We start from the raw sequence: 21,454 nt of genomic DNA on the forward strand, positions 1-21,454 counted from the left end.
TTTTAATATAGGAAGCTCTAGATATTCATGCAGTTGATGGAACAACAGAAGAATCCTCTAGTCTTCAGGCCTCAGCCACAAATGACCCAGGTATTATATAATAGTAAAAAAGAGGAATATATTGGGAGTTTGGCTCTAGAAGTGAAAGATGCAATGTGTATTCTTCTGTAGTATATAGTAGCTTATTTTATCATTGCTTTCTGAATAGGTTGCAGAGCAAGAATTTCCCAGTTGGAAAAGGAATTGATAGAAGATTTGAAGGCCTTGCGGCACAAGCAGGTCATACATCCTGGTCTTCAGGAAGGTATAATTCTCTAAAAAATATACAAGCCAATTTTTAATTTTGTTCTGTTCTCTCCTTCCCCTGTCTTTCTCTTCTCCCCTCTTCCCTTTGCTCCTTCCCTCTTTTTTCTGTTTTTCCTCCTTTCCCCCATCCTTGATTTGATTTCTTTCAGCCCCTCTCTCAGCTTGCATTTTTCTCTTTTCTCTGTCCATGATTCTTTCCCTTAACTTAAAAACACATCTAGGTCTTTTTTATCCTAAGAGAAACCTTTCAAACTCTGAAGATACTGTCTTATCGTTGTGAAGCTAATGTATTATGCATTAAAAAACGTATCATGATAAGAAAGTGTGTTTTCTCTTTTCTTTCTTATAACCCCGTTTTATTTACTTTAAATTTTGGTTGCTTTTGTTTCTGTGGGGTTTTTGAAGGTTTTTTGTTTTGCTTTTGGAGGGGAAGAGCCTACTTTTTCTGGTATACTTAGTAATATATTTAACTGTAAAGAGAAGAATACTTATCTGTCTCATTGTGTGGCTGTAAAAATTTTATATATTTCATATTTTGCTGGCGATTTAATTTAAAATTTTCATGATTACCTATTTTGTTGCCATAGTTTATCTTGGCCTTGATCATATCATTTAATCCTTTTTTTAAAATAGCAAAATTTAGTATCCTTATTGCCATCATAGTTAACTACTGACGTCCCGATTTGCACTGTAAATGAATGACTGTAAGCCATGCCCCAATTTTTATTTTCCTTATACCTTTGATTTTAGGTGTGCTTCTTGGAGTAGTTTATTTTTTGACTGTTAGTCAATTTTCATGAGAGTCTAAGCATTGTATGCCAACAAACAAAACATTGATTTATAAAACAACCATTCAGTTTCTAAATTAAATGGTAATACTTGAACTTTTGCTTTAATGAGGGACTGTGTGACAGTGTGATCTTAAAGTATGCAAATTTCAATCCAAGTGATAAGGACTGGGTACTGTGGATTGTAATGGAAAATCACAGTCACATCATAGTAGTCTTGCTGGTAATAATGTTTGCTGTCATTTATCGTAAGCTTTCACTTCTGCTATTTTATTTAAATAATATTCTCTTTTCTCTATCAGTTAAGTTGTCCTTTCTCCCCCCACTTCTCCTTTTTTTCCTTAGGTACTCTGATAATATATAAGTATTATAACATTTGTATTGCATTCTTTCAACCTAATCCCCCATTTGTTTTATAGTCTTAGTTCTAGAGTTAAATATATTCAGTGCTCCCTGCTGGTCTTTTTGCTCTGGTTTGTTTGCTTATTTTTTCCTGTTTGGGTAAGGTTTGAGTTTTTTCCTTCCCTTATAGACATTTTAGTCAAATCTGTAACTTTTTGTGTATTGGGTGTTCAAAGTCAAATGCTTATGGAAACTAAGCAGGTAACGTAAAGTGAAATTAGCCTGAATTTGGGGATGGTGTTGGACTCTGGTGGGCTGGAGCATAGGTTCCTGTTCTAAAGGGGCAGTCATATCAGTGGATTGTCAAATGGGAATGTAGGCTCAGTATTTTCAGAAATTCCTATTGTTCTGTAAAAGGTAAAAGTCAGTATTTTTTTGTAACGTGTTTCAGTTTTAAATGGTGTCAGCTGATACAGTTTTTTGGGCAAAAAAGTGTGAGGCGTCAGTTTTCACCTGCCATACAGATTATGCATTTGGTGTTCAAGTTTGTATTAATCCTCACATTGTTAAAGTTAATTCAACTACATTCTTTTTTTTTTTTGTGCGGGCCTCTCACCGTCGTGGCCTCTCATGCTGTGGAGCACAAGCTCCAGACGCGCAGGCTCAGCAGCCGTGGCCCACGGGCCCAGCCGCTCCGCAGTATGTGGGATCTTCCCGGACCGGGGCACGAACCCGCGTCCCCTGCATTGGAAGGCGGATTCCCAACCACTGCGCCACCAGCGAAGCCCCAACTACGTTCTTATATAGTTTTACTTTTTTAAACAGTTAAATCTGTAATCCATGTGTCACTGTTCATAATATATGACGTAGAGTTCTAGTTTGGATTTTTTTCTTTATTTTACTTTGGCAGGTGTCTCCCCCATCCCCCAACCTTTGCTTCTTAAGACTTAAAATATTAAAAGAATTAAGTTAGTTTGGCTAAATATTTGTAGTAACTGATGGTTACTACATCAGTTGATGGTGCCAACTCCAAGTATCTGAAGATAATGAAAATATTCTTCCAGGTCCCTTTCTAAAAACTGATGCTTGAAGTAATTTATTAAATTTCAATTCAGTAATGTCGTATTTCTTTGCTTTTCCATCAACTGTAGAATTTCATTATTCTTTATAAAATAAGCACCTACAAATCCAAAACGTTTTTGAGATGAAAAAACCTTGAAAAACTTGAAAAGCTTTTTCAGCTTGCTTTGAAATTGTGGAAGAAATGTTGATTAAGCCTGAGAAAATGTTCTTCTTGTTGTTGTTGATAGTTTTGTTGCTAAAATAAAATAAGATTCTTAATTTTGTTTTCCACAGTATATTTTTTCTCCTATACTTTGCTACATCAAAATTCGTTTCTTTTCTAAGTCCATCAACCTGAAATTATCATGTTTTTGATCTTTAAAGGTATTTTTGTAAAAGCTTTTCTGTTTCATTGCTACCAAGTCAATTCTATGTTAATTGTTAAGTGAATTTTTTGTTTTAGATAAGTTTTAGATTTGCAGAAAAATTGGGACCATAGTACAGAGAGTTCCCATATACTCAGCATACAGTTTCTCCTGTTACTAACATCTAACATTAGGGCAGTACATTTGTTACAATTAGTGAACTAATATTGATATATTATTATTAACTATAGTCCTTAGTTTATTCAAATTCCCTTAGTTAATTTTTTTTGTTCCAGGATCTCATCTAGGAAATCACATTACATTTAGTAGTTGTGTCTCCTTAGGATCTTGTTGGCTGGGACAGTTTCTCAGACTGTTTTGTTTTTAATTACCTTGACAATTTTGAGGAGTACTGGTCAGGTATTGTGTAGAATGTCCCTCAGTTGGGATTTGTTTGATGTTTTTCTAATGGTTAGACTGGGATTATATGTTTATAGGAGGAAGACAACAGAGGTAAAGTGCCATTCTCACCTCACCTTATCAAGGGTACATATTATCAACATGATTTGTCACTGACTTTTTATGTTGCACTCTTTGGAAGTCACTGTGTAGTCCACACTTAATGAGTGGGAAGTTATGCTCCACTTTCTTGAGGATGGAGTATCTGCATAAATTACTTGGCATTCTTCTGCAACCAGAGATTCTCTTTTCTCCCTCATTTTTTTTTTCTCTCCCTCATTTTTATCCAATCATTTATTTATATCAGTGTGGACTCCTGTCAGTTTTAATGTTAAATTCCCTTATGATAATATTTCCAGAGCACTCTGCCTCTTTAGTTACTTAAAAAATACTCTGTACTGTTAAATCAATGGTTAGCTGGAGTTTTTCTTATATAAATGTCTACTTTTCTGTTCATTGTTGGCTAGTTATATAGGTGTTCATTCCTCTGAGTGTTTTTTTGTGGATACCTCCTATTTAAGTGGGTTTAGCTAGAGGCAGGCATTTTTGGCTACAGTTTATTGTTTTAGGTGACTCTGCTCTGAACCTAGAGGGTTATCTGTTTTCGTTTCTATTTTTATGGGTCTTTTTTTTAATGGTGTGATAATATTTCTTTAAGAAGTTGCTCCTAATATGGTGAAAAGGCAGAAGCATTCAGAAGTATGAATTAGTTTAAACTACCATGTGGAAAGGGTTTTATGCTTTTTGGGGGATGTGCTAAGAATTATATAACTATCTTATTTTTGCAAGATAAAGTTATTATCATTCATATGAAACCGACTGAGTCTGAGTCTCAAATATCTATTATTCAGGGAAGGATTTTCTTGAAGGGCAAACATTTCAAGATGTGCAGGTAAGCTAAATTGGGAATTACTTTGAGCAGTGTCCATGTGCCATTGACCTCTCAACTTTTAGGGCTTTAAAAAATTGTAAGTATATTTAAAATAAATTTGGTCTTTTTGTTGATGTTTTTAGGATCACTTGGTATCACTTTTGGGGGAAGGTGGCAGTTCAAAGTATAAGTAAATGCAGACAAGAAGATATGTAGGGGAAACAGTCTCTAAATTTGATTGTCTACCTATTTGGCTGTATGGGTACACTTTTAACGACTTAATTCCTTCTTTCTCTGTAGGCAGCTGTTCTGGCAGTTTTTGTCTATAATAATAATAGAGTACTTTTCTCTTTTCAAGGCACTACAGTATCTCAGTTTATCCTTTGTTTAGGATTCTGTTTCACTTGCATTTCTGCAATATTTTGCTTTCTGGTTTCACTCTACTCTCTCTGCCTTTCCTAGTTAATTCCTACTTATTCTAATTTAAGAATTACACTCTCTGTAAAGTTTTACCAGATTGCCTTGGGCTTTTCAAGTATCATTTGTTTTACCTCTTACAGTATTTTATCCTATTGTAACTACTAATGAATCAGTTGGGAAAACATAACACAAAAGCTCCTTGAGGTCTGGGAAATGTCTTTTATCTCTATCATCATCTATATGACAGAGCATTTCAAAGAGAAGGCACGGTTACTTCTTAAAACATGAAACTCAGTGTGGTGGATTGATATTATTATTTTTTGGATTGGTATTATTTCACTGATGAGGAAGCAGAAGCTAAGAGAAGTTTAGCCCAAAGACAAGATTAGAAACCACTTGTTTTGACTCATATTATTTTCTCCCCAGTTGATTGAAACATGAGGAAATAATATTTTATTGATGTTAATTTTAATCACATGTGATTAAAATAAACATGATAAAATGATATTTATTTTAAAGAACTAGAATTACAAACTAATTTATGTGGAGGATATACAAATTAGCCTTAAGAACTTGTGGCTTGTAACCTGCCTAGTGTCTTCATCTTTTAGGAAACCAGTACTATGTAAGCTTTTTATTGGAAACCTGTACCTATGACTTTTAGTAGTTATTACTACGGTAGTTGATGCTTTGAATTCCTTTTGGTTTCAGTTTTGTTAAAATTTAAGTTAAATACTTTCTTGCTCAATAATATGAAGCCAGTAATTCACAAACAAGGAAATCCAAATTAGAAGATTGTCACTGGTAACAGAAAAAATGCAAATTTAAGAACAATAGGATATAAATTTATACCAGTAAGATTGGGACAGTTTTAAAAGTCCAGTGATATAAAATGTTGGAGAGGATGTGGATCAACAAGAACTCTTACACTATTGAAGGGAGTATAAATGGAGAGTAATTTGGCAATCTAGTGAACAGCTTCCCAACTAGAGCAGTGTTGCATGTGGTTATCCATGATTGTGTGACAGGTATGCTCTTGAGACACTGATCTCCTCAGAGTGGCCAGGCAAGACCAAGGGAAATTAATAACCGTAGAACTGGTTGCCTCCAGCCATAAGCAGCCTCATGTTTATCCCAGTTTGTTATGTAATCATTGTTTTCTTATATGCCATTACATAAGGATTCAGAATAACTAGGTGTGTCAGAATTCTTAATCACAAACATGAGAATACACTCTATAGGTGAAATAGAATACGAATTTATTAAAGAATATCAGATGACTTACAGAGAGGCAGAGAAAAGCAAAAATGCCCAAATTACATTCCCCAAGAGCTCATACCAGCAATCTCACAACATTGGGCAATTACCACCATTTTCAATATGGACACTGAACACAGTATACTACAGCTAGGATGTTGGTTACTCTTACCTCTAAAAGTTCTTAACTTAGCCAAACACTGTCACTCTCATTAATACAATTCTGCACAGTATTCCTTTCCTCATGGTGCTCTCTTCTAAATTGAAGCCTTTTATGGCTGCATCTGTGTTTTAACACCTCTTCCTTGAAGAGGTGGGGGTTATAATGTGGAAAAGTAATAGCTATAGGAAAGGTTCTCAGAATATTTTGGGCAGCCACATATATGTCAAACACAGTATCCAGTAAATTGAAGATGAACATATCCCATTACATAGCAATTCCGCTCTTGGGTAAATGCCATAAGGAAAAGCTCAATGCACTAGAGAAGCTTTCATACATGTTCATGTGTGTGATGTACATTCTTGTACAAGATGTACAGTTATACTGCAACATTGTTTGTAATAGTTTAAAATAGGAAACAATTCTCACTAACAGGAGAATGGTTAATAAATTGGAGTAATTCATAATCTGGAATAGTGTACAACAGTGAAAATAAATCATGCAGAGATAAATGTGTCAACATAGACAAATCTTAGATGTAAAATGTTAACCAAAAAAAAAAAAAGATACGTAAAATAAATGTTTTCGCAAAAGATTGCCTCTTAACCTACAAATAAGCCACAGTATTTATAGGCTCCATTAACCATAAATATCAGTAATAATAACTAAAGAATTAGTAGCCTTAATTAGGCCAGAAGCACAGACTATGGCAAGTTTGTATTAGAGGTCCTAGGAAATCTCTCGGCTACAAAGCGTTAAAGTACAAAAGATCTGAATTCTGCTATGTTTATGTATTAGTTATCTATTGTTGCTTAACAAATTACCACAAACTTAGTACCTTAAAACAACACATTTACTGTCTCAAAGTTCTATGGGTCAGGTGTTTGGGCATGGCTTAACTGGGTCCTCTTCTTAGGGTCTCACAAGGCTGCAATCAAGATGTCAGACCTGGTTCCTCATCAAAGGCTTGACTGGCGAGGGATCTGCTTCCAGTTTCCCTCAGATTGTTGGCAGAATTTATATCCTTGTAGCTCTAGCAGGATGGGTGATATACTTACTCCTATATTATCACATACACATAATCATGTATGTACATCCTGCCCCTTTTGCTACATTCCATCAGAAGCAAATCACAGGTCTCACCCACACTCAAGAAGGGAAGGGGAGGAATATGCAAATATGTAATACCCAGGAGGTGAGGATCATGAGACCACCTTAAAATCTGTCACTTCCAATTTTTATTTCATCATTTCTGTTCTCCACTTTTTCTTGATCTCTATTATCCCCCTACCTCACTCCACCCCACCCCGCAACCAAAGATTAAAAAAAACCAAAATGATTTGTGGTCCTTTTTTCTTGTAGTTGGCTTAAAATTGAATTCAGTGGATCCAGCAATGAGTATTGATCTTAAATACTTGGGAGTACAGCTACCTTTGGCTCCAGCCACTAGCTTTCCTTTCTGGAACCTTACAGGAACCAACCCTGCCTCACCTGGTGAGTGCGTAGCGTTTGTAAAGTCAAACAAATTTGTGATAAAAATAAAATGCTACCATTGTTACAGACATATAGGGTACTCTAATGTAGATCTTTTATCTAGTGATGAGTCTTAATGATGATTTATACATTTTAGATGAAATTTTAGTGGCTAATTAGATATTAAATATTGGCTTGCTAGAATTTTGATCATCTTTCTTACTTTTTCTTTTATAGATGCTGGATTTCCCTTTGTTTCTAGGACAGGGAAGACTAATGACTTCACCAAGATCAAGGGATGGAGGGGAAAGTTTCATAGTGCTTCTGCATCTAGGAATGAAGGTAATCAGCTTTTTAAAAATTTATAAATACATTCTGAAACATGTGGCCAAAGACTTTTATTAAAAGTAAGCCTTGGTGGTTTTTCTTTATCTCCTTTCCATGCTTTAAAATATACTGAAAATAATTGTCTTGGCTGTTTTTGTTCATTTTCTGTGTCCCATAGTCCCCATCCTGGGGTTCAGTCACTAACCATATCAGGCTTAAATAATCCTTGCAGCCTTTTCAAAGTGCACTTCCTTTTGGTTCCTACAGTTATAAAAAGCATCATTCTCAAGCATTATTTCAGAACTGTGTACTTCAGAGCTGTATGGTGATTCCCAATAGCATTTTAGTACTTCAAAATAAACTTCTAAATCTAATCTAAAATCTAAATTTTGACTGTATGCTTATTGGTCTCCTTTCTTAGTGCTTTTCCTTTCCCATTACACTTGTTTGCAGTTACACTCTAGCCAGATAAATTTACCATTTGTCCAATATAATTTTTCTCATCTTTGAATCTTCTCATCTTTGAATCTTCGTAGTGTTATCATAGTGTAATGCTTGTCTTTCTACTAAACTTGCTTTTTCTTGTTCCATAAAAACTAAATTTTATGCTCCTTTTTTGGTGCCTTATCCTCTTCCCTTGTGTTTTGTGTCAGACTTCAGGTATTGCAATCCCTTAAGTAACCTCTTGGTGTTCTGTTGAGGTCAAATTTAAGTATATATTTTGCGTTTATGTTTTTACTTATGTCTCATCTCTATACTAAGGTCCTAAGAGGTTGTCGACTCTTAGTGTTAATTATTACTATTGTTAGCACTTTGCAAAATTAATGTTAAATATATATAATAAGATAATTTTAGATAATGGACTTTAATATAATTAGTATATGACATTCAGTGTCTTTATTTGGCTTTATATTTTATATTTTTCCTTACTTCCGAGGAGGGATAGTTTGGAAGATTTAGTAGCTTATAAATTAATGCTCCTGGTCTTTTCTTTTTTAAATTTAATTAATTAATTAATTTTTGGCTGCGTTGGGTCTTCGTTGCTGCACGCAGGCTTTCTGTAGTTGCAGGGAGCGGGGGCTGCTCTTCGTTCTGGTGCGCGGGCTTCTCATTGTGGTGGCTTCTCTTGTTGCAGAGCATGGGGTCTAGACGCGCGGGCTTCAGTAGCCGTGGCACGTGGGCTCAGTAGTTGTGGCTCGTGGGCTCTAGAACACAGGCTCAGTAGTTGTGGCGCATGGGCTTAGTTGCCCCGTGACATGTGGGATATTCCCGGAACAGGGATCAAACCCATGTCCCCTGCATTGGCAGGCGGATTCTTAACCACTGCGCCACCAGGGAAGCCCCTGCTCCTGGCCTTTTAAAGTATATTTTTCTATATATATAAAGATCTGTCCTGGATTTAAGTATCTGTGTCTCTTTATTTCTAGGTGGAAATTCAGAAGGTTCGTTGAAAAACCGTTCTGCTTTCTGCAGTGATAAGCTGGATGAGTACTTGGAAAATGAAGGCAAGCTGATGGAAACAAGCATGGGTTTCTCTTCTAATGCTCCCACATCTCCTGTGGTATACCAGCTTCCCACCAAGAGTACCAGCTATGTTCGAACACTTGATAGTGTACTGAAGAAGCAATCTACCATTTCCCCTTCTACCTCTTACTCTTTGAAGCCTCATTCTGTACCCTCTGTCTCTCGAAAGGCAAAGTCTCAAAACAAACAGGCACCTTTCAGTGGCCGAACTAAATCATCTTATAAATCCATTTTACCATACCCTGTTTCACCAAAGCAGAAACATAGTCATACTATTCCAGGAGATAAGGTTACCAAGAATTCTTCAACCACCATCTCAGAAAATCGGGTGAATAACTTGGTTGTGCCAACTTTAGATGAAAATACATTTCCAAAGCAGATTAGTTTGCGGCAGGCACACCAACAGCAGCAGCAGCAGCAACAGGGAACTCGCCCTCCAGGATTGTCTAAATCTCAAGTGAAGCTAATGGATCTGGAAGACTGTGCACTTTGGGAAGGAAAACCAAGGACCTATATCACTGAAGAGCGAGCAGATGTATCCTTAACAACTCTGCTTACGGCTCAAGTAAGTATCTGTTGTTTTCCAGAAGCATATTAGTCTTGGCTAGAGAGAATTAGGTAGTCAGGAGAAATGGGAATGGGGCTTTTTGGCAGGAGGATGGGGCTTTTAGTTACCTTAGTGACAACTAAGGAAATGTCTTCCACGTTTGTTCTTCTTTATCAACTAGACACCATGTGTAGATTCCTCCTGCCAGCAGAGGGAGACTGTACAATTGTGCTTTTGAATTGTCCCTCTCCTGTGTAAAGGCAGCTGGCCATTCTGAACTTTCTTAATTTCATTCTCCAGCATGTGGTCAAGTACATTTACTGATTTTGTTAAAACAGCTTTAAAAACTCTGCTTAGATGGTATTAAATCCCAGAAAAATCCCCCAAATTATAAACCTACAGAGAAAAAGTTTTTGTCTTTCATAAAATTTTATATTAAGAAAATTTCATTAATTGTTGATTCACCTGTGTTAGCAGCCTCAGTGCATGTGAAATGATACAGCAGCACGTGGGTAATTTTTTTGTCATGAAATTTCTGTATTTTCCGTTTTTTAAATTCTGTGACTAAATTCTAGAGCTGAAGATGATCAGATGTTGGGACAAAATACAGATTGTGTCCTTTATAATCGATCATTCCTAAAGACTTTTATGCATGTATTATAATGTTCTCTTTTTATTAATTATCATAGAGCAGGGTCAGTAAACTATTTATGTAAAGGGGCAGATAGTAAATATTTTAGGCTTTGCAGACCATACAGTCTCTGTTGGTTACTCAGCTCTGCTACTCTAATGCCATAGATGTTATGTAAATGAGTGAACCTGGCTGTGTTCCAATGAAACTTTAGTTAGGATTTGGCCCATGGGCCTTAAGTTTGTCAACCCTTGCTATAGAGAACATTATGCATGATTTCTATTGAGAATACATTTATCCTTGTTGATATTTTGGCTCATAATGAATTAAAATATTCTCTTTCTTGTCAGTGCTATGCATTAGAATGGGAGATTGCTTAGAGTTCTGTTTATATTCATGATTTGTCCTTTGAATCTGCACTAATCTTGTACTGTTAGTACTGAGTGCTCAGAGTTGGAGAAGGCAGACCAGTATATGACTGTAAGTTGTTAGGGGATGATTTAGTAGATTTATAATATTCTACTTTAACTTTAGGCATCTCTCAAAACTAAACCCATCCACACGATCATAAGGAAACGAGCCCCTCCATGCAACAATGACTTCTGTCGATTGGGTTGTGTATGTTCAAGTCTAGCTTTGGAGAAGCGCCAGCCTGCTCACTGCCGCCGACCAGACTGCATGTTTGGCTGCACTTGTTTGAAAAGAAAAGTTGTACTTGTTAAAGGGGGATCCAAAACTAAGCATTTCCAGAGGAAGACTGCTCATCGTGATCCAGTATTTTACGATAATTTGGGCGAGGAGCAAAGAGAAGAAGAAGAGGGAGTCAGGGAGGAGGAAGAACAATTGAAAGAGAAAAAGAAGAGAAAGAAGCTAGAATACAGTGAGTATTGATTGAGAGTTAAAATAGTATAGTTTTTTTTTTTTTAAGAAAAGTATGGTTATTTCAGGACTTACCCGGTGGTTCAGTGGTTAAGACTCTTTGCTCCCAAGGCAGGGGGCACAGGTTCAATCCCTGGTTGGGGAACTAAGATCCCTCATGCCACACGGTGTGGCCAAAAAAAAAAAAGAGAAAAGAGGAAAAGTATGGTTATTTGAAAACGTATTTCAAATATTACTTACTTTAATCCTAATCAGTGATCTCATAAGAATTTCTTATTATCCTTAAAATGCTCTTTCTATATGGCACGTGCGACATACACAAAACTGTGCACGCATGCCTTTTTTTAAATTGAAATTTTCTCTTGAAGATAGCTTTTTTGTGCTAAATTTGAATCATTCTCTTATTTGGATTTTCAGAATGCCTTTGAGGCTTCATCTTTTTTTCCGTGTCTTGCCCCCACTCCCTCACTTCACATCCCCATGTTCTTTGAATATACAGATGATCATGGTAATCCATCATTTTCTTTTTTTCCCCCAAGCTGAATTTAGGTATAATTGACAAATTGCACATACTTAAAGTGTACAACATTGTAATTTGACATATGTATACTTTGTGAAATAATTACCACAATCAAGTCAGCCAGCACACATCATTTTATTTTCTAAAGGAAGAAGTTTGCAGAAAGACCTTCTGGTCATGGTTTGAGCCACTCATCAGTTGCTTGGAGATTTGGGGACAGAATAAGGGCATAACTGAGTTGAGCATTACGTACTCTTTTGAAAAGCTTATTTTTCCTTTTTGGTATAATGTTATATAGATTCAAGTTACATATTTCATTTTTGACTTTTTTTCCTTCCTATTATATCTTTTTATTTTGTTTAAATAGACTGACTATAATTTTACCATGTAATTGAAGAGTTCCTTCTTAGTTTATTAGAGGATTAATATTCCATTTTTGGCAGTTTATATTTACATTTGTTAATTGCTTGCCATGTACTTACTTCAGTTAGATTAGATAATTAATATTTTTACGTATATTCTTCCAAGATTTTCTATTAATCCACTTGTGTGCCTATGTATATATTTTTATAGAAATGGAACTACTGTGTATGTGGTAACTTATAGAAATTTCATATCATAAAGTCATGTTCTGCTTTCCATATTAACAAGTGCAGCTCTATATTACAATTTTAGTTTTAATACCTTCATATTATTACAGTCCTTTTGGCTGGACATTTAACCTTTATGGGTTTTCAAACAGTACGGTGATGAACATCCATGTTCATTATAGGCTATTAAAAGTGGAATTGCTGTGACAGTGAGTGCTTTCTAAACATTTATAAATGTTGCTAGAATTATACCAACTACACATTTACCAGTAGTTGGATAGTGCCACTTCTATATTCTTTTTTTTTTTTTTTCTTTTTTTTCCTGGCTGTGTTGGGTCATCTTTGCTACGCGTGGGCTTTCTTCTAGTTGCAGCGAGCGGGGGCTCCTCTTTGTTGCAGTGCGCGGGCTTCTCATTGCGGTGGCTTCTCTTGTTGCAGAGAACGGGCTCTAGAGCATGTGGGCTTTAGTAGATGTGCCTGGGCTCAGTAATTGTGGCTCGTGGGCTCTAGAGCACAGGCTCAGTAGTTGCGGTGCACGGGCTTAGTTGCTCCGTGGCATGTGGGATCTTCCCAGACCAGGGCTCAAACCCGTGTCCCCTGCATTGGCAGGCAGATTCTTAACCACTGTGCCACCAGGGAAGCCCACTTTTATATTCTTAACATTGGATATTCAAACTAATAGGCAGAAATTGATGTCTTGTCTTAAATTTATATTTCTTCAGTGATAGGTTTATTGACCATTTGTCATAAACTTTGTTCTATAAATTGCTTTTTAAAATTCTTTGCTAACTTTTATTGGAGTGGCTTTGTTTTTTTCCCCATATATTTCCAAGAGTTTTATTTTTTTCCAGGTTGTAATTTTGTAATTTATATTTTAATTTTGTTCAAAGGTCTTCCCATCTCCCCTGACAAAGGGAAATCAGAGATGGTTAAATCTGGCGGTCTCTTCTTTTTAAGGTTTTGGTTCTTTAGAAAGTCTTTCTCTATCCTCAAGATTTAAAAATATTTAGATTAATAAATGGGCTTAAAAATTTAAATTGTTAATATATCTGGAATTTATTTGATGTGAGATTTGTCGTAGAGCTTCATTTTTCCCCCAAATGGCTAGCTAGTTGTACCATCACTTGTTGAGAATAAATACTTTCCCTACTGGTTTAAAATATCACCTGTGATACAGGAAATTAAAATATACCAATGTTTGGGTCTGTTTTTGGTTTCTGCTGTCCATTTTGTGACCAGCGCCAGGCTGTTTTAATTGGTATTTCAGTGTTTAAATAAGGTACTACCTTCATATACGTAAATGATCTTTCTGTAAATATGATTTAAAAGGTTTAAAATGAAATATAATACAAAATTATTAATTTAGTTTTATCCATATCTCCTTATTGAGTTTATTCCCATCCTGCACTTTCAGCAACACTTTTCCATTTCAAAGCAACAGAAATAAGTTACAAAAGCCACAGCAGTAGGAATACTGTGTATCTGTTAGGTTTATTACTTTGCTTTCTTGGTAGAGTCTTTACCCTGTGTCTTAATCAGAGTTAAACTCCAGAAGGCAGCCAATTAACATAGTATATTTGGGTTTTCTCACTGGTATAGTCCTTACTGAAAGACATGGTCTACTCTACTCTAGGAGCTGTTAATTTTCTTGTACTGTTAGGGGACAGTGAGGAAAGGAGGGAAGATATTTGTGTTATGATTGCTCTGTAAAAGGAGTAGAAATAGCAAAGAGTTCTTGGAGACAGAAATGTTGCTGAGACCGAAAACAAACAAACAAAAATAAATACAAAAACTGGAAGAAGTTGAAGAAATTTATCAGTATGTTTTGCAAAAAGATAGGAGGAAAACGAGAAAAAAAATTGCTGGGATTTAAAGGAGTTGGGGAAAGTGAGGAGAGAAATGGAAGAGAGAAATTACTCAAAGAAATGATGGTGGAGGCACTTCCCTGGCGGTCCAGTGGTTAAGACTCCGTGCTTCCACTGCGGGGGGCGAGGGTTTGATCCCTGGTCAGGGAACTAAGATCCTGCATGCTGTGCAGCATGGCCCCCCCCCAAAAAAAAAGAAATGATGGTAGAAAATGTCTCGGAGCTGAAGGACATGACACTTCTGATTTAAAGGGCCCACTGAATACCAGGCAGAAATAATTTTAAGGTGACTCTATCTAGACACAATCTTCTGACGTTTCAGAGCATTGAGGGTGAAGAAGATATCCTGAACTCTTTTAAAGAGAAGGCACTTTTCCTAGGAAGGATTTAGAATCAGTTTGATATCAAAGTAACACTGGACGTTTGCATCATTGTTTCTAAAATCAGAGTCTAGGGACTTCCCTAATGGTCCAGTGGTTGAGCATTCGCCTTCCAATGCAGGGGATGCAGGTTCAGTCCCTCGTCGGGGAGGATCCTGTATGCCTTGGGGCAACTGGAAGCCCGTGCGCCACAACTACAGAGCCCACTCGCTCTGGAGCTCACGCACCACAACTAGAGAGAAGCCCACGTGCCACAGCGAGGAGCCTGCGCACTGCAATGAAAGATCCTGTGTGATGCAACTAGGACCCGACTAAGCACCCCCCCCCCAAAAAAATGAGAGTCAAGTGGGGATTGGATGAATTTTTAACCTAGCATTCTTGGCCAAATTATAAATCATAATTTATAATTATGCATGAGATAGAGATATATTAAAACATACAATCAAGATGTAGGAAGTTGATCTCTTGCAGTCTCCTGGTGAATTTCTTGAGGTTGTGCTCCAGAAAATGGAAAACAAAAAATTCAAGAAGCATGAGATAACATCTAGTGAATTGTGGACCCAGCTCAAGAGGGGGAGAAAACAATCTTAGGATGACAACTACAAAGCAAGACTAGAAAGCAAGTAGTCTAATTTAAAGTAGAAAATCAGGGCTTCCCTGGTGGCGCAGTGGTTGAGAGTCCGCCTGCCAATGCAGGGGACACGGGTTCGTGCCCCGGTCCAGGAAGATCCCACATGCCGCGGAGTGGCTGGGCCCGTGAGCCATGGCCGTTGAGCCTGCGCGTCCAGAGCCTGTGCTCCGCAACGAGAGAGACCCGCGTACCGCAAAAAAAAAAAAAAAGCTAAAGTAGAAAATCAAAAGATGCTTAGAAGACTATCTTTAAGAGAATATTAGGTTTATTTTAAGAAATGACATGGTTAAGAACCTGGATGATTAACGTTTAGGTGAAGATTCATGCCACCTTCATCAATTAAAAAAAAACAAGAACACTGGAAGGAAAAATTTTGTACAGGAAAATTATGGTCCAACTATGAACCAATACAATTTTTGGTAAAATTTTGAGCAATTAAGAGTATAAGAAAAGAGAATCTGTTGGACAGTTTCAACAAATTTAGTGGTATAGAATTACATTTTCTTCCTCTAAGGGGTCAGTCACATTAGTTGATTCTACAAGGATTGATCACATAAGCATAATTTTGTAAGCAAATGTATTGGTATTTTGATTTTTAGAATTGGCATATACAAATTGCTAAAGTTCCAAATAGAATTTTAGAACAGAAGTCAGTGCTATAAACCATGACAATGTGAAAGTAGCTCTATAGCTGGCAGAAGATGAAAAGTGGAGTAAGTTTAGGATGCTAATTTCCTTACCTTTCATCACACTTGAGTCCTTAGCCACTGCTAAATCATGGAGTTGAGGGGAAAGTGTTTGATTTAGGCTTATTGAGGTAACCACCAAAACTAAACACAAATGGTTGCAAGTAGTCAGTTGTGGGGACTGTGACACTGGGTATGGTGGAAGACTTGCCTTTCATTTTTGTGTCGTTTTGTACAGCTTGAATTTTTTCGTGTTTGTGTATTTATTCTGTAGTTAATGTATAAATTAAAAATTATTGTTTTTGATGCATGAAATCTAGGCATTTGATGATAGCTTTTTTTGTCATTGTAATAGACTTAAAAATTGTTCTGCCATTAGTGGCCCATTAATCCATTGATGTGAACAGAGGGATATTAACGTTATTAGACAGTCTTTGTGAAGAGCACTGTATAAGGGTATGTCATTTAAATCTTGCAACCTTTTGTGATAAGGAGGTTTCTCCATTTTACAAATACACTAACCGAGTGCTTAGAGCGTTTAAGTGACTTCTTCCTCAAGGTCACATTGCTGTTAAGTGAGCGGTAGGGATTTGAACCCAAGTTTTCCAAGCCTTTGTGTTTTTTCTACTGTGTAAGATACAATTTCTGAAATTTGGCCTTCACTCTTATCACCTGTTTACTCTTGCATTTGCCTAAAAATACTGCAGGTGGTATTGATATAAAAGCACTGTGCTTAGCTGCTGCGGGTTGTACCATGACAAAGGATTACAAATCTGGTGTTCCTCCTTTCTCAGCCCACTTAGAATTTTGTTTGAGATGTATACCTACGAGTTAACTTTATGTAAAGAGATGAATAAAATTGATATCTGTAGGAAACTGATTAGGAAAAAAGAACACAAAAATTACCAGTATCAGGAATGAGAAGTAATATTACTGCAGACTTTAAAAGGATAATAAGGAAATATTAGGAACAATTTTATGCCAATAAGTTGGACAATTTAGATGAAATGAACAAATTTTTGAAAGATACAAAGCTACCAGACTCACTTAAGAAGAAATAAATAATTGCTTAGCCCTGTACCTGTGAACTTGTAGTGAAAACTCCCACAATAATGACACCAGTTCCAGATGTCTTCACGGTTAATTCTACAAAACTGTTTAAGGAAGAAATAATATCGAGTCTACACAAACACTTCCGTAAAATGGTTTTATTCTATGAGGCCAGCATTACCCTGATACTCAAACCAGAAAAAGACATTACAATAGAACTGTAGAGTAATATCCCTGAGGAATGAATATATATATATATATATATATATATAAATTATAAATGAAAATTTAGCAAATCAAATCCAAGAGTATATTTGAAGGATAAGTACATCATGGCCTAGTGGGGTTTATTCCAGGTCTGCAGGGTTAATTTAACACCTGAAAATAATCACTGTAGTTCACCATTACTGTAACAGACTTTTTTAAAAATGCCATATGATAATTTCAATAGATATTTTGAAAAATTGACAAAATCCATTTCTGGTAAAAGTTCTTAAGTGCCCTAGGAATAGAAAGAGACTTCCTCAACCTGATAAGGAGCATCTATAAAAAAACTCTACAGGGACATCCCTGGTGGCGCAGTGGATAAGATTTTGCACTCCCAATGTAGGGGGCCTGGTTTTGATCCCTGGTCAGGGAACTAGATCCCACATGCATGCCGCAAGTAAGAGTTCGCATGCCACAACTAAGGAACCCAAGTGCCGCAACTAAGGAACCCGTGAGCCGCAACTAAGACCAGTCACAACCAAATAAATAAATAAATATTATAACGCAAACAAAAAACAAAAAACACCTCTACAGCCAACGTACTAATGGTGCTGAGTGCTTTTCCCCAGAGATTAGGAGTGAGGAATATTGTCCTCTTTCATCATGTCTGTTTAACATCATACATTCTAGCCAGTGCAGTAAGGCATGAAAAAGAAAATGCATCCAGGTTGGAAAGGAAGCAATAAAATTGGCTTTTTCATAGATAGGGAAATTCTAGGGAATCTACAAAAAAGCTACTAGGACTGTAAGTTTAGTGAGGTTACAGCATACAACAATATCAGTATACAGTGTATTTGTATATATACCAATGAACAACTGGACATTGGAGTTAAAAATACCATTTAAAGAACATACAAAGAAATGAAATGCTTAAGGATAAGTTGCCAAAAAAACCCACTTTATACTAAAAAGTGCTTAGAGCACTTTAAAAGATCTAAGTAAATGGAGAGGTACACAGTTTTCATGCATCAGAGGACTCTGTTGGTAAGATACAGTTGTCCTCAGATTGATTTATAAATTTGATGCTGTTCCAATCAAAACCTCAACAGGCTTCTTCTGGTAGAAATTGGCGAGTTGTTTCTAAAATTTATATGGAAAACAAAGGACTTAGAATAGTCCTTTAATAAACAACTTTGATAAAGAACATAGTTGATAGACTTACACTACCTGATTTTAAGACTTACTATAAAGCTGATGTAATTGGGATAAAGAAAAAGGCATTCACATACCTCATTCTATTGCACTTGGCTTTATTGTGCTTTGCAGATACTGCAGTTTTTATAGATGGAAGGTTTGTGGCAATCTGGCGTCCAGCAAGTCTGTTGGCACCATTTTTTCCAGCAACATATGCTCCCTTCATGTCTTTGTGTTGTAGTTCGGTAATTCTCACAATATTTCAAACTTTTTCATTATAATTACACTTGTTTTGGTGATCCTTGATCAGTGACCTCTGATGTTACTAATGTAATTGTTTTGAGGCTCTAGGAATTGCACCGATATAAGATGGCAAATTTAATAAATGTTGTGTGTGTTCTGACTACTCTAGCTACTGGCTATTTCCCATCTCTCTCCCTCTCCTTGACCTCCCTATTCTCTGAGACACAACAATATTGAAATTAGGCCGATTAATAACCCTACAATGGCATCCTAAGTTTTCAGGTGAAAGGAAGAGTCTTACATTTCTCATTTTAAATCAAAGTTGGAAATGATTAAGCTTAGTGATGAGGGCGTGTCAAAAGCTGAAATGGGCTGAAAGCTAGGCCTCTTGCACCAGTTAGCCAAGTTGTGAATGCAAAGGAAAAGTTCTTGAAGGAAATTAAAAATGCTACTCCAGTGAACACATGAATAATAAGAAATCGAAACAGTCTTATTGCTGACATTCAGAAAGTTTAAGTGGTTTGAATAGAATATCAAACCAGTCACAACATTCCCTTAAGCCAAAGCCTAATCCAGAGCAAGGCCCTAACTCTCTTCAATTCTATGAAGGCTGCTGAGAGAGGTGAAGAAGCTGCAGAAGAAAAGTTTGAAGCTAGATGTGCTGTGCTTGGTTCTTGAGGTTTATGGAAAGAAGCTGTCTCAATAACATAAAAGTGCAAGGAGAAGCAGCAAGTGCTGATATAGAAACTGCAGCAAGTTATCCAGATCTATCTCACATAATTAATGAAGGTTGCTACACTAAACTACAGATTTTCAAGAAGATGCCATCTGATACAATTCTGTTTGTTTTTGCGTCACATATTTTGATGGTCTGTCATTAGGTGTGTAAATGTTTGTGATAGTTTCTTCTGGATGGATTCAACCTTTTATTAATATATAATGTCCTTTGTCTCTTGCAACCTTTTTGATTTAATGTTTACTTTGTCTGATCTTGGTGTAGACATCACTGTTCTCTTTTAGTTATTACTTAGATGGAATATCATTTTCCATCCTTTCACTTTCAACCTGTTTGTATCTTTGGCTCTCAAGTGAGTCTCTTGTACACTTGAGGGTATAGTTGGATCATGCGTTTTTTTAATCAATTCTGCCAATCTTTCTTTTGATGGGAGAATTTAATCTATTTACATTTAAAATAATTATTGATAATAAGGAGGGACTTTTGTCATTGTGCTGTTTGTTTTCTATATGCCTTAAAACTCTTTAGTTCCTCATTTCCTGCATTACTGTATTATTTTGTGTTTAGTTGATATTTTGTTGTGAAATGTTTAAATTTTTTCCTTATTTCCTTTATGGGTATTCTATAGCTATTTTTTTGTGGTTACCATAGGGGTTACATTTACCATCCTGAAGTTATAACATTCTAATTTGAATTTATACCAACTTAACTTGAATAACATAGAAAAACTCTTCTCCTTTATAGCTATGTTTCCATACCTTTTGGTTGTTGATGTCACAGTATTACATATTTATACATTGTGTGCTCAAAAACATAAATAATTTTTTAAAGTGCCTTAATTCTTTTTTTTTTTTTTTTTTTTTTTGCGATACGCGGGCCTCTCACTGTTGTGGCCTATCCCGTTGCGGAGCAACAGGCTCCGGACGCGCAGGCTCAGCGGCATGTGGGATCTTCCTGGACCAGGGCACGAACCCGTGTCCCCTGCATCGGCAGGCGGACTCTCAACCACTGCGCCACCAGGGAAGCCCAGTGCCTTAATTCTTAAATTATGTAGAAAACAAGATTTGGAGTTATAAACTAAAAATACAGTAATACTAACTTTCATAGTAATGATTTTTTCCCTTTAAATGTATTACTCTCTCAAATCCTGTAGAAAATGGAAAGTGCAGTTACAAACCATTGTTACAATAATACTGGCTTTTATAATTGCCCATGTATTTACCTGTAGTGAGATCTTTATTTTTCCATATGTTTGAATTATTGTCTAGTGTCCTTTCATTTCACCTTGCAGAACTCCCTTGAATATTTTTTGCAGGCAGGTTTAATGGTCATGAACTACCTCAGCTTTTGTTTATCTGAGAATTTCTTAATTTCTCCCTCACTATTGAAGAACAGTTTTGCCACATACAGGATTTTAGCAATTTGAATAGATCAGCTCACTGTCTGGTGGCTTCCAAAGTTTCAGATGAGTAATCTGCTCATATTTCTATTGAGGATCCCTTGTGATGATTCGTTTCTCTCTTGCTGCTTGTCTTTCTCTTTTGAAAGTTTGATTATAATGTGTCTCAATGTGGGTCTCTGTGAGTTCATCTTGGAATTTGTTGGGCTTTCTGGATGTTTATATTCATGTCTTTCCTTGAAGTTTGAAAGTTTTCAACTGTTATTTCTTCAGATGTTCTCTCTGCCCATTTCTTTTTCTCTTCTCTCTCTGGAATGCCTGTGATGCCTATATTGGTCCACTTGATGGTATCACACAGGTCCTTAGGCTCTGTTCACTTGTCTTTAATCTCTTTTATTCCTGTTCCTCAGACTCCATGATTTGCATTGTCTGATCTTCAAGTTCACTTAGTCTTTCTTTTGCCTGTTCAAATCTGTCTTTGAATCCCTCTAGCTAATTTTTCATTTTAGTTACTGTACTTTCCAGCTCCAGGATTGCTTTTT

The 21,454-nt window shown here is 36.4% G+C and overlaps 1 protein-coding gene across 12 annotated transcripts in view; it reads left to right on the forward strand.

Moving 5' to 3' along the window:
* Positions 1–21,454, forward strand: part of MGA (MAX dimerization protein MGA) — a 153,810-nt gene that overhangs the window by 93,624 nt on the left and 38,732 nt on the right. For all 12 annotated transcript variants that reach the window (XM_027083978.1, XM_027083983.1, XM_027083977.1 and 9 more), the window contains exons 4-9: positions 12–90; positions 209–304; positions 7,393–7,524; positions 7,741–7,845; positions 9,258–9,919; positions 11,067–11,412. In XM_027083978.1, the coding sequence (XP_026939779.1) occupies positions 12–90; positions 209–304; positions 7,393–7,524; positions 7,741–7,845; positions 9,258–9,919; positions 11,067–11,412 (1,420 nt within the window). The remainder of the gene's footprint in view (positions 1–11; positions 91–208; positions 305–7,392; positions 7,525–7,740; positions 7,846–9,257; positions 9,920–11,066; positions 11,413–21,454) is intronic.

The sequence above is a fragment of the Aethalodelphis obliquidens genome, unplaced genomic scaffold (genome assembly GCF_003676395.1).
Source record: "Aethalodelphis obliquidens isolate GAN/ISIS:26980383/991018 unplaced genomic scaffold, ASM367639v1 scaffold51, whole genome shotgun sequence".
Lineage (NCBI taxonomy): Eukaryota > Metazoa > Chordata > Mammalia > Artiodactyla > Delphinidae > Aethalodelphis > Aethalodelphis obliquidens.